The 13,944-nt window shown below is 44.5% G+C and overlaps 2 protein-coding genes across 2 annotated transcripts in view; one reads left to right on the forward strand and one right to left on the reverse strand.

The window, feature by feature from the left end:
* The window catches only part of rpl15 (ribosomal protein L15), a 110,069-nt gene extending 97,225 nt beyond the window's left edge, over positions 1-12,844 (reverse strand). The window contains exon 1 of the mRNA XM_080295809.1: positions 12,833-12,844. The gene's annotated coding sequence lies outside the window, so the exon portion shown is untranslated. The remainder of the gene's footprint in view (positions 1-12,832) is intronic.
* Positions 369-8,867, forward strand: sf3a3 (splicing factor 3a, subunit 3). Its single transcript, XM_026156484.2, has 17 exons — positions 369-1,054; positions 1,164-1,211; positions 1,625-1,677; positions 4,344-4,449; positions 4,532-4,604; positions 5,948-6,039; positions 6,137-6,219; positions 6,344-6,482; positions 6,566-6,634; positions 6,734-6,801; positions 7,335-7,442; positions 7,543-7,612; positions 7,709-7,873; positions 8,120-8,230; positions 8,315-8,405; positions 8,483-8,538; positions 8,613-8,867. The coding sequence occupies exons 1-17, from the start codon at positions 959-961 to the stop codon at positions 8,688-8,690; spliced, it is 1,506 nt and encodes a 501-aa protein (XP_026012269.1). The 5' UTR covers positions 369-958; the 3' UTR covers positions 8,691-8,867.
* Positions 12,845-13,944: the final 1,100 nt, after the last annotated feature.

Here is a 13,944-nt window from a genome sequence, read left to right on the forward strand (position 1 = left end):
CTGAGGCTTGTAATGTCCTTTCACCCAATATCAATACTCATAGAATAGTTTTGCACTCGTTAGCCTATTTGCTTTATCTTCCCTGATCATACTGTGTAACATGTTATTTCAAACCATTACATTTTTAAATTTGGATTTTATTTTGATACCAGTGAAAATTGCCGAAAAAATCACAAGGAATATACAAACATGTCAGTCTATAATGCAACCTAGTTCAGATTATTTTTTTTTATTGAATCAAGCAACTGATTGAAAAAACAAGCCCTCCGAAGAAGATGGATGAATGGACGTATTTTATGTTAAGACGTAGAGTTCACACTTCCGGTCTTTTTCTCTTTAACCAATCCGACGCTTGACGGCTCCAGACTGCCTTCGTGCGCGCGCCTCCGCGAGGGTGCGTTGTGTGTTATGGCAGGCTTTGATGGTAGTGTAGACTACAAAGGAAGTGCAAAGAGAACACCGAGCACGCGGCACAGACCGTGCACGGTGTGGTGCCAACCCGTCACGTTGAAAAAGAGTACTTTTCAGAAGCAGTTTCTACATTTCAGTAATGTAAACACCAGGGATCCTCTTGAAAGGAATTGCTGTTATGCCCATCAACTCATCTAGCTAAAACGGTCAAAATCTAAACGAAACCATTACTTTCAACAATTTGTGTCAAAGGATTTCACGGTAATTGTCTAAAAATAAACTGGAACCAATGTTATTATTAACTGTCGAAAGGCTTCAGATAAAAAAAATATAGAAGTATTGTAGACGGACATGACCACTGCGGAACCCTTCCACGGGTTCATGTTTCTCATACGGCTAATAGAGTGCGGGCCGTTAGCTCGGCGACATGCGCCATTGAAAACAAACGTACCAGATACGGCGGGTATTGCCGCTTTCGTTCATTTGTATTCTACCCCATTAGAAACCTTACTTCGTCTCCAGTAAACGTTCTACATTTTTGCGGACAATGGAAACTATATTAGAACAACAGCGTCGCTATCACGAAGAGAAAGAGAGGCTAATGGATGCTAAAACTAAAGAAATGTTACACAAGAAGTCGACGGTAAGTGGTGCTACTTAAGGCTAGCTTTAGCATTGCTACGCTTGGTCGTGAATCCCAGAAACGCTGAAATTAACATTTGTCCGTGTGTTTTTTCCAACTCTCATTTCAGCTGCGTGAACAAATCAATTCTGACCATCGAACAAGAGCGATGTTGGATGTGAGTAAGAGTTTGGACTCATTTAAAACTGTTCTCACTACCTGGCTAATAGTATTTGCTGGCAATTCAACGAATAACTAACCTTTCATAAAACCCAGGTTACAATTTTGTAAACGTGCAAAGCACTATTTATTAGCGGATTTGATGCATTTTCTTACACTAATCACGGGAAAAGAGGTCAGATAAAGAACGTAATCAGATGTACTGAATGAAGCGGTGTCACAACGAAATGACACCCCAAAAATCTGCCCCCAAGTGCGTCAGAGGTCATTAAAACTAGGTGTAAAATATAAATGGTTAAAACCTGACTTCAGAGACGCACATTGGAGACAAAGAATCACTTTTGATAATTAGCAGCTTTTCACTGTTAATGGTCAACGCTGGTAAAAAGGTGTCTGCGCTTCTTCTTGCAGAGGTATATGGAAGTGAGCGCAAATCTCAGAGACCTGTATGAAGACAAAGATGGGTGAGTGTTTTCTTAGCGAACAGTCATTTCCACTCAAATATAGATATGTTGGCTGGACCTTTGTGCGGTTACAGAAGTAAAGAAACAAACTTTTGAGCAGTTACTTGAAAAGTAGACCAACTAAAGGTGTATTCACACGAGAAGCCTGAAAAATCTTGTGACAGTCAGGATGAGGACGTAACGTTTCTTACATGTGGCACATGACAGGAGATGGTTAACGTCAGCTCCAATCTCACCACTTCTGGAAATGATGTGAATCTGCTAGACTATCGTCTGCTCTACTGTGACATTGTTGTTGTTCTCTAACTTGGGGTCCACACACACGCGGGTTTATTCACCAGTCTAGTAGCAAATCACTCAGAAACAGCTAGGTGATAATACTACTACAGCTGGGCATAGCAGTATGTTGGGCGTGTGAGCAGGATAGAAGACCAAATGACACCAAATTGTGAAGAAAAACGTGAGCTGTAGCATTACTGAACAAGGCACCTGAAAGGACATGCCCAGGGCTCACAAGACGAGGACACTGTTGGAAAAGACGGGTCCAAGGAAATATTCTGGAGATATTTTGGTTATTTGAAGTCTGATAACGAATCGGAGTAGCAAACTGTGTCAAAGGCATATTTCCATGAAGGCACATAACACCTCAAATTGTTTTTGCTAGGTCCTGGGTTTAAAAAATTGATTTCCCAATTCAAATCGATTTTAGCTTGTATAAAGTGATATCGATTCAGTAAATCCTGAATCGATTTTTAAATATAAATGTATTTTATCTGAAACGCCAGAACCTCAGCTTAAAGCTCACAAAACTATTTAAACAACCACCAAACAGCTAAAACACAAAATGAGAGCAGATACATGGATCCCACCAAAGACGTAAACACAGAGCGTTGATCGTTCACGTGACGGCACGCACACAGACACGCCGTCGGGGCTAAAATCAGACAGCTCACAGATTCTGAAGCTGCAGGTTTCGGCACTCTGACCAAAATTCACTGAACCAGCAGCACAAGAAGCTCAAAGCTACGCTTCACGCCTAAGTTAGATAGATTAAGATAAGATTAAGTTTTTCAGAGGGTGGTCGGGATTGTTCATGGTGGATAACGGTGTGTTCACGACCTCTCCAGCATCAGGTGTCCAGTTTGTAGCCGACCACAGAGCCAGCATTCCTAATCGGTCTGTTCAGTCTGTGTCACGATGCTGCTTCCCCAGCACGCCAAAGAAAAGTGATGTGCTTGCAACAACTGAGTGAGATAATCGCCTCACACTGAAGCATCTGAGCCTGCATTGTTTATATATGCTCACTCTTCTTGTACATGCTAGGGCTGCCACAAACGGTTATTTTGATAGTCGACGTAATCGTGACTAGTCGACTAATCGTGGCAGCCCTAGTCCACGCCCCCTGTCGGTCTTCCACTTCAGCCTGTTGTAACGTCAGCCTGTTGACGTCAACTCCAAAGCCCTATCGGGTCCTTTTTTCCTCGACCGCATCAAGATCCTCTCCGAGGACGTGGGTCGTGTAGCCTTTCTCTTCCCTCTGAAGTCGGTCACTATCGCTCTGGTCTTGTTCACATTCTGAAGGCTACAGAATCCTCTGCTTCTGCTCATTACTAATACATCCAACCACTGCAGGATGTTCAGAGTATTTTTGTGGGTGGATGTCTGAGGTGCACATGGTGAACATTGGGGTGGCTGTAGCTCAGGTGGCAGAGCAGGTCAGCCACTAATCAGAAGGTCGGTGGTTCGATCCCAGGCTGCCTCCTGGTTGCATGACAAATATCCTTGGGCAAGATACTAACCCCATGTTTGCCTACTGGTGGTGGTCAGAGGGCCCGGTGGCGCCAGTGTCCGGCAGCCTCGCCTCTGTCAGTGCGCCCCAGGGTGGCTGTGGCTACAATGTAGCTGCCATCACCAGTGTGTGAATGACTGAATGTAGTGTAAAGCGCTTTGGGGTCCTTAGGGACTAGAAAAGCGCTATACAAATGCAGGCCAACATGGAGACAGCACAGCTGCTGTACTGCACATCACCAATTCAGACAGAGCCCTGGTCAGCCTCATATACTGCATCCTGTCAGTCAGGTAGTTGGTGGATGTGTTTACTGACATTTGTGTAGCTTCACTGTCAGCAACAGTGGCTGAATTGTGTTAAATGCGATGCTCACCACACTGCTGTTACAGCATGTAGATGATTACATCATTCAAAGATTCGGTCTGTCTACTGAAGAGAAACAGTTTTACTTAACAAAAGAAGGCAGAAATCATGTGGCAGCTTATGTCTGATGCCTGATTGGCTGAACACAAAAGCAAGACGTCCTGTAATATGGCCCATCAGGATAATCTTCCACTTAAGCTGCTTTTGAATATGAACTCTGGATAATATGAGGAGAAGCGCTTATAGAGGCTACAGGACAAAAGGACTCACACTCTGTGAAGACTGCACAGTTACACTGTTCTCACACGAGTGCAGTAGGACAGTACACACACTTTGTAATAGACCACTGTCTGAGTAAAGATGGTTTAGAGCTTGGTCAGCATGCCTCTCCTGTGCACCTCCATTGGCTCTTGAAAAGTCCAGGGGTGAATGCATGACTGCTGCTTCAGAAAAACCAGCTGTCCTGATGACTTCCTCTTGTTCTTCTCGTGTTCCTGGATTATTTGTCTGACAGAATGAGGAGAGACGAACTTGCAGCCATCTCAGGACCAAATGAGTTTGCAGAGTTCTACAACCGACTCAAACAGATAAAGGAGTTCCACCGAAAGCATCCCAATGAAGTATTTATTCTTTTGATTCCAAAATGTCAACTGAAAGCGTACATCAGGTCTTTGAAACTGATTTCTGTTGTCCTTCCTGCAGATTTCCATCCCCATGTCTGCAGAGTTCGAGGAGCTGATGAAGGCCAGAGATAACCCCAGCGAGGAGGCTCAGAGTGAGTTCAAACAACACGTGCTTGTCCTGAGTCAAGAACACGTTTGCACGACATGCAAATCCCACAGAACAGCAGCTAGAGGAGCAAATGCTTCCTGACTTTTTCATTTGTTGCAACAACAAAAATGGGATCTAATGAGGAAACTCATAGAAAGTAGCTACACTGCATTAAGCATCACTTTGTGTGAAGAACGATTACTGAAGTGTGAGAATCAGATCAGTGTTGTTAGATTGTTTTTGCACACGTGTGTTTGAAATCTGCAGTTGAAATAAAAACACAGCGATCTAAGACGATCAGAGCAGCTGATCACTGACAGTTTCTCTTTTAGTTCTAATTGTAGGAAATTTGTGCCGTTTGGTGTCCATCCTGTTGGTGAAGGCTCCCTCTGAATGAGCCTGAATGAATGAATGACATTCATCACACATTTATACCAATACACTTTCAATTATACAGACCCACACAGCAGCCAACAAGTTTGATTTCATTTTGTAACAGCTGAGGAACAATCAGGACGTGGTCCAAGGTCAAAATTAGGATTAATAATCAGATGTTTGCAGATGTGAATACTGACCGTGTCCTTTTTCTCCCAGATAAACAGGACGTGGTCAGCATGTAGCAGCAGACTGTCAGCAGCCTTTTTATTGTTCTTGGCTTAGTTGACTGGATAACAATCGATCAAATGTAGGAAGTTAAATAGAGTTGAAAACAAGCTGGGCTGTTCGTAGACCTGCACAGTAGACCTGTGTCATGGAAAAGCACAATAGCTCGTAGTATTTGTGCAGCATTGAAGTGCAGAAGAGCACTTTGTAAACGTCACAAATATGATATTATTAAATGGTTTGAACCCATTAGTTGGCTTCACGACTACCAAACCTGGCGGTTTAGTAGTCGTAAGTGTTGAGCAGCAGTAACGTTTGTAGGGAGACGTTTTTCTGGCTACTTTTGTTCTTGGGTCAAATTAGGAAATGTGATCGATGCCGGAGCTCACTGGAAAAGAAGCATGCAAAGCACCGATCATCTGCTTATGCTAATCAGTTCTGCTGCGAATCGCCACTAACAGAGAGCCTCGTGTTTGAGAACGTGTCAGACAGGCTGTAGGTGTTGTTACCATCTCACAGCTGGATTAGCTGCCCCATGAAAGCATCAACACTCTTTCTTCATTCATGAAAAGGCTCATTTAGGCAAAGCACTGGCTGCCTTTGGTTACCAAACACACTTTATTGTGTTGAGTTCCCCCACGTCTGCTCTGCAGTTGCATAACTACACTTAACAGTTATTGTAAGTAACATCTGTGACCTTCATACCCAGGCTTAAAGTGCCTGAATGACTTGTGTTTATGGCAGATATGGTGGACTTCACCGATGAGGAGGGATACGGCCGATACCTCGATCTGCACGACTGCTACCTGAAGTACATCAACTTAAAGGGAGCTGAGGTTGTGATCCTGAAGTAGCCGTTTATTCTCATTAATAAAGAATAAGCCTCCGAGCCAGGATGTGTCTGACTGCTGTCTGTGCCCTGTGTCTGTACAGAAGCTGGAGTACATCACCTACCTGTCTTCATTTGACCAGCTGTTCGACATTCCCAAGGACAGGAAAAATGCTGAATACAAAAAGTAAGTCCATGCTGCTTATTCAAGACGTCAGCTTGGAAGCATAACTGTAAAGAATCTGCTTCCTCAGTCACACGTCAGTGTTGCATGCAGAAGTGCACACGTTTAAATGCCTCGTGCTCTGCAGGTATCTGGAGATGCTGCTGGAGTACCTGCAGGACTACACAGACCGGGTCAAGCCGCTGCTCGACCAGAACGACCTTTATGGCAAAGTGCTGTCAGAGTTTGAGAAGAAATGGGAGAATGGGACCTTTCCAGGCTGGCCTGTAAGTTCTTCTGCTGGGACCAGTGAGAGATGATGGTTAGGTTTTGGGAACCTCTCTGACTTCTTGCGTGTGATTATTTGTAGAAAGAGACGAGTAGTGCTTTGACACATGCAGGTGCTCATCTGGACCTCTCTGCTTTCTCCTCTTGGGAGGTAAAATCAATCCTCGTTGACATGTGACTGAAGTCAAAGTGTTTTGCATAAATAATGGTTTCATATTTGGTTTACTCTCCGTTTCCCTCTTTGCTGTAGGAGTTGGCCTCTTTGGGTCTGGACAGGTTGAAGTCAGCACTCATGGCTTTGGGACTGAAATGTGGAGGGTAAGCTTCTAGAAACATGACAGGAGCAGGGTAATAACTCACTTTCTACAGCATTAAAGGCTGATTGTTTTCATATTCCAAGCAGAATATTACTGGAAAACCAGCTCTGTGGGGACAGGGAATCATCTGTGAACTACAGATAACCTCACGCCGTGCGTCCTTAGTATAGTGAGAGCCCAGTTTGAGACCACAAAGAGCATCAAAAAACCCAAATGAAATATGCAGAGCCATCGAGTGGTGACCTCTGTGGACAAGGAGGATGACAAAGAGCTGCAGAGAGCTGCTGACCCCACCTGTCGGCTGGTTTGAAGCCGTCTCTCTGTGGGTCAGTCGGACGTTTTGCCTGCTGTGCACCTGGAAAACAAAGCAGCTGACAGAAACTGTCTTTAGTGTTTGCCAAGTGTGTTTGTTGAGACATGTTTAAAACGGCACAGTACAAAAGTCTAGTTGGGGCCTTGTAACAGAGTCAAAAGGACGTCGGTGTTCTGGCAGCTGGTAGGCAGCAGTTAATGGTTGAATGTGTCTGTGTTCAGGACCCTGGAGGAGAGAGCTCAGAGGCTCTTCAGCACCAAAGGCAAGTCCCTGGAATCACTGGATCCTTCACTGTTTGCCAAGAACCCCAAAGCAAAGGGACCTAAAAAGTAAGAGTGTAAAACTGTCCCTCGAATGTCACGTCCTCATAACGTCTCATCAAAGTGTTCGGTATGTAGTTCTTAATGCTTTCCTACGTCACTCCAACAGAGACACAGAGCGGAACAAGGAAATCGCCTTCCTGGAAGCTCAAGTATACGAGTACGTGGAGATCCTTGGGGTGAGTCTGGATGTGTTAATGCTGCTGTTGGAGCTCGTGTTTCGAGCCGGCTTCGTGAGGAAACCACATGTTGATATGTTGCGTATGTGGCTACAGGAGCAAAGGCAGCTCACTCATGAGAACGTGCAAAGGAAGCAGGCCAGGACCGGAGAGGAGCGTGAGGAGGAGGAGGAAGAGCAGGTCAGTGAAAGCGAGAGCGAAGACGAAGACAACGAGATCATCTACAACCCCAAGAACCTGCCACTGGGCTGGGACGGCAAGGTAAAGCTGCAGACACACCTGCACAGAGTAACCGTTACTGCCTCAGTAACACGCATGTGTGAAATCTGCATGTGTTAACGCGAGTCGTGTCGATCCACACGCAGCCTGCGCTGCTGTTACGTGACGCTGATAGATCCCTCAGAGGACACGCTCTCACTTTAATGTCACGGCTACTTTTAAATAACATGTTTCATTGTTGTCTACCTGATCACCCGCAGTAACCGTGTGTGTTTGTCACTCCTGCAGCCAATTCCATACTGGCTCTATAAACTGCACGGGCTGAACATCAACTACAACTGTGAGATCTGTGGAAACTACACTTACAGAGGACCCAAGGCCTTCCAGAGGCACTTTGCAGTATGTTGCTGTTGTTGTTTTCTCGTGGTTGGCAGTGACTGTGGGGGCGTTTAAAGGTTGATGAACTTCCATGTTTGTTTAAAGGAGTGGAGACACGCTCACGGGATGCGCTGCCTGGGAATCCCCAACACCGCTCACTTTGCCAACGTCACGCAGATCGAGGATGCTGTGTCCTGTGAGTTGATTGGAGCAGATTCTGAATGCAGCTCGTGTTCAGATGTTAATGTATTTATGTGTTTTATGTCACTGTAGTGTGGGCAAAGCTCAAGTCCCAGAAAGCATCAGAGCGGTGGCAGCCAGACACAGAGGTACCAACACTCAGCAGACATTTGTGTTTTGTTGTGGTGTAGCTGCTAATTGCTTTTGCTGATGTGCTTTTCAGGAAGAGTACGAGGACTCCAGTGGAAACGTGGTCAACAAGAAGACCTACGAGGATCTGAAGAGACAGGGCTTGTTGTAGACGGGGGCTGAAAGACACCAACTCTGAACAGCTGCTTTAAACTCTGATTTTATCCTGTTTACTCGTGTTTCTTCTTTGTGAGCTGTAGAGTTGGTTTTAACAGCATCACCAACTTTTCATAACTTTGTAATGTGGCGACCATTTATGATCATAATAAAGTAGAAACTTTTGTCAGCACGCTTGTTCGTCCTGGTCCTTCAACAATTCCTAAAATCACCAGGACAGGACTGAAAATAGTCCCTTACATATTTGATATTTTAATACTGATGTATGGATGGAGCGAGTTCTGCAAGCTGAAGCTATTGTGTATAGTCTGTAGTCGGCGGTTCAGCTCCTGCAGCCGTGCCTGGTTTACAACAACCACGATGACTCGGATCATTTGGAAATGACGTCTGAAACCATCAGCAGAACCTCCGAAGCCCTCGAACACGACAGAGGGAGGACTCTAATATACAGGTGCTGGACAAAGAACATCATCAAAAAGTTGATTTATTATTATTATTATGATTATTCCATTGAAAAAGAGAAAGTTGCTGCAGGTGTAATGAGAGCCCAGGTTGCTCTGCTCATTCAAAGTACAAGAATATGGTCCAGCAACCTTAGATACAGATTTTGGTGAATCCCTCTGTACTCGACACTTCCATGTTGCTACAGGACTTTTGCTTTTGTTCTTCTCTGGACGTTCCCGTGGTGTATATGCTTCCACTCTTGTGTGTGTTATGCCCTTTCTATGTAACTACAGTTTAAAACTCTGATAACATCGACTGTGATTATTCATTCAAAACAGTTTTAATTAGTTTGATGACAACGCATCACAAAGGAACAGCAGTCATTTATCGATATGTAGGAGTCAGTATATCTCAGTTTCAGTGAAACATTCATTTGATCATCATCTTATCGTGTGTAGTTGAGGCTGTGGAGGAAAGAAAAAGATTAGTTGTCTCCAATCTGGAATCCAGACTGATGAGGTGCACTGCTTCTATCCAGCGTGTCAGCGATGCAGCAGCTTTATCGTTTGCACTGAATCGTGTTCATGGAGCTGTTGAGCTCCACCAGATGGCGCTCTTGCATCTGTGACGTTAACTCTGGGAAAACTAAAGAAAAAGGATGTAGACTGAAGAGTCCATCAACTGTTGTAGACCACGACAAACTAACACAATACAGACATAAAGGGTCGATTTTTAAATTACGCCCATATTTTGAAAACATTTGTTAAAAAGAAAAAAAATCTATGGTGGATTTAGCCTTCATATTTTCACACACACACACACACACACACACACACACACACACACACACACACACACCTGTAATATGTTGCCTTTTGCTATGACAACATTGTGAACAGAAGAGATGACTCTGATTAATGGCTCGTCCTTCAGCAGATGAACACACGGCGCCGTATCAAAGCACCTGCACCGTGGTTGTTAAATTTATCTATGTTTTTGACAGATGTCCATCCATCCATCCATTTGCGTCCGCTGATCCTTTTCAGGGTCGCGGGGGGCGCTGGAGCCTATCCCAGCTGTCATAGGGCGAGAGGCGGGGTCCACCCGGGACATGTCGCAGGGCCAACACACAGACACAGATAATCATAATTTACAAATTTTACCACACATGTCAGCACGTTTAGAACGGGCAGACGATGGTAACGGTGAGCAGGTCATACTCCCCCCTCAGGCCAGGTCTTCAGGTTTCCCACAAAATCATCTTTAGGGTTTACAGAGGATCATCCAAACAACAGCAAACAGTGAGTGAGTGGCGGTTGTCCTCTGACCTCTGAGAAAGGCCAGAATGCTTCAAGCTGATTGGACGGCAGCCGTAACTCATTTACAACAAGGTGTCTGTCAATCCACAGCTGGAGTGAACAGCACCGTCCTGCCTTGTACCCACGGTTCAGGCTGCTGGTGGTGGTTCACTACTGTGGGCTCCTTGGTACCAACTGAGCAGACTTTAAACGTGACAGCCTGCCTGGATGTTGTTGCTGACCATTTCATAAGAGTCATCATGTTCAGAGGATGTTAGATCATCTCAAACTGCTCTCACTGAGATGTTCAAACAGTCTTTTGAATCCTCACAGTGAGTTAGCTGCACTGAGACGTCCTCTGACACAGCCTTTGCTCACTCACTCTGTTCCCTGTCAAAACATAGCTTATCTCAGCTAGCTATGGTTGATCCAGTCTTGTCATTATGTAGTTAAAGAGATTACTTATCTCAGTGGGAAAGGTGCTCTTGACATCACTTACATGCATGTGGAAGCATGTGACCACCGAGACTGTAGCAAAGTTATTTGGAAATATGTGGATGACTGTGTTAATCTGTCTGTGGTATCAGACTTGGTGTGTAATCAGAGTAATAACCTGTAATATTAAACATTTGAAAATGTGGTGTCAAATCTCTAAAGATCTGTTAACAGGTAAACATAAGATGGCTCAACGCTGTGTGTGGGGACGGTTGGTGGAAACATTTTGTGTGGACCTGCCGGTGCATTTCATTTACGGAATAAATGAAACGTGCTGGTGGTGAGAAATCAGAGCATTACAGAAGATGGCAAACCATCTTCAATAAGTCAATAACTGTTCGTCTCTATGAGTTTGTCCAGCACACCAGCAGGACCGGAGCTGTAAGACTGTTTAGTGTCAGTAATCATTCAAATAAGAATAGTATTGTTATCCTCGTGTTTGCCTTCTTTCTGTTTCTCAGCCTTTTTCTCTACAAAGACTTCTGAGAGAAGCACGCTGCCTTCCAAGTGCTACGCTGTACATTTGCAGTGATTGGTGACTCGAGGCTCGACGATTTATGTTCACTGCCAGCAGCACGAACGTCTCATTTTCATGGGCACAGGCAGAGCCATTAAAGCCAGGCAACAGGTCGTCCTGAGGGACCAGCTTTGCTCCAGTGAGTCCTTCACACGAGCCGGGCTGCTTGGATGTCGGCTGGTTGGCTTTTGTCTGCTGATGTGTTCCTCTTCCAACTGCACGCCACCGAAATACTGCCATCAGGTTAATTACACAAAAACCCTCATCTACACAATGAAAGCTGCTCTACAGACCGTATGAAAACACATTCTGATAAAAACAGCTTGAAAGTGTCTTCTTTTAATCTGAAAGGGGAAAAATGCAGGAAATATCCAAAAGACCTGAGATGCTGATGTTTGATATCCTAAACACAGTTTAGCAAAGCTGCTTTGGAGAGACACTGGTTAACAAATGTATTTCACCACAACTGCCTCAAATTGACAGTACTGGTCATTTATTTTTTATTATTCATCAACTTTTGTTCCTGAAATTAATTTCTTGATTATTTCTGGCATCTTGGAGAAGTCCAGCGTGCCAGCTCAAACTCAGATATAAAAACATATCAAGTTAATATCTAATAAATACCAACATCAGTTTTAGTTTTATGGAAGTTTCTACAATATTTAATCACTGGAGGTCCTGTGTGTCCTCAGAAACGTCTGCTCCCTTTGGAACCAGACAGACGACCCTGTTCTGTTTTCTGTCTCATTATGAGAACCACAGCAGGTTTAATGACCTCATTAAAATGTTCCCCTGCACTGACCGTTAGCTCTGGTGTGTCCGACAGTGACACCGGCAGGTTCTCCATCGATCCCAGTTTGATTTTTTTGCCCCTGATGCTCATCACAGCTCTTTTATCTCTTAAACTCTCTCAGATTTTCTTCACAGACCGTTTAACTCCCTGCTCTTACATGTAACTGATGGACGTACATGAAAGAAGTGGCCATTGTTAGAGGACCAGCTCACTACTGTGGCTCCATAGTGCAGTGTTTTACACATTTGGCTAAGAAGCAAAAGATCCCCAGTTTACTCCAGTATCACTCCAAGGAGTGACAAATATATTGGGGCTTATGTCAAGTAGGACTCTGTGATCAGAACTTTGAAGCATCTTTTTCAGAAAGCCCATCGGCACAGGAAACTTTCTTGTAGTGACTGTTGACTCGTGGCTGGCTGCTCATCTAAACTCAGGCAGCTAAAGCATGTCCCAGCTGTCAAACTCACTCCAAACGTAAACATCGATAGTTCTGAGATGTTAGAATGAAGCTGTGATGACTCATCTCTGGCCACTCTGGAGCAGCAGGAACAGAGAACTGCTGCACTGGGGAAACGGCGGCTGGAGACCAAATGATGGCGCTCTGTGCAGCAAAGCCATGATGCTGTCGCTTTGAACACTGACACCAGGTCTGTGCAAATCCCTAATGTAAAGCTGTGTTGCATTTGCAGTGAACTCGGGTTGATTGCAATGTGCTTGCAGTCTATCTGCATTTATATTTTAGATGGCAGTTATTTGGAGACACACTGACAACCACAAGACAACCAGTGAGTGCAATCAGCCGATGATCGCATGTGCTCACCAAGAGTTTGGGGTGTTGCACGCTCTGGATAACTTTTGGTCTCTGACAACCAAAAGCTCAAAGCTCACTGATTCTTCCCTGTCACAAAGAGTTTCTGGTTTCATGTGTCTTTAGTCAATTTAGTAAGAAATTAGGTGATTTAAAAAAACATCTGGACTGAGCATCTTATTCACGTCACATCTTTCTTAGGCTACGTTCACTCTGCAGGTCTTGATGCTCAAATCTGATTTTTTTGTCTGCTCGTTCACACGACAAATAAAATGCGACAGCAAACGCGCTCTAGTGTGAACGCTCAGAGCGGCCGCGTGCACAAAAGAAGACGTCACACACGACGCTCTGTTTAGACCCAGAGCAACAGGATGTGTGACTGATGGCCTTAATGTAAAGACTTCAGACTTCACGTTTCCCAGTTTTGCTTTAAGTTATAAAGTTTTGTTATTTACATTTGTCCTAATAATGATCCTTACTGCTGTTTCAGAGGAGCGCTGCTTCTAGCTGCAGATTTCTGTCAGAATCTGCAGATTATACAGTACAAAGAAAATGTTCACGTTTCTCCAACGCTGTCTTCCCAGCAGTTTCCCTGGATAGAAGCGTTCACCATGTCGGGCGCTGATAGTCGGCGTCTGTCTTGTGTCGGTGACGTAAAAGACGGATTTAATGCGACGTGACCGTCAAACAGCAGTCGCTTTCTAAAACATCAGATATGTATCGGATTCAGCACCACATACCAAAGTGACCCAGATCGGATTTGAAGATATCGGATTTGTGCCGTTCACACCGTCACACCATGATGGGATAGATGGTCGCAGAGGGTCAAAGAAGTCGGATTTGATGCGCTTTCCCCTGCAGTGTGAACGCAGCCTAAGACCTTTTTCACATCAG

This window comes from Astatotilapia calliptera, chromosome 22 (genome assembly GCF_964374335.1).
Source record: "Astatotilapia calliptera chromosome 22, fAstCal68.1, whole genome shotgun sequence".
Lineage (NCBI taxonomy): Eukaryota > Metazoa > Chordata > Actinopteri > Cichliformes > Cichlidae > Astatotilapia > Astatotilapia calliptera.

Coding starts and splice junctions, on each gene's coding strand:
- sf3a3 (XM_026156484.2), top strand. CDS start 959: ATGGAAACTATATTAGAACAACAGCGTCGCTATCACGAAGAGAAAGAG. Junction 6,635..6,733: donor CTGCTTTCTCCTCTTGGGAG/GTAAAATCAATC, acceptor TCTTTGCTGTAG/GAGTTGGCCTCTTTGGGTCT. Junction 8,231..8,314: donor CCTTCCAGAGGCACTTTGCA/GTATGTTGCTGT, acceptor GTTTGTTTAAAG/GAGTGGAGACACGCTCACGG.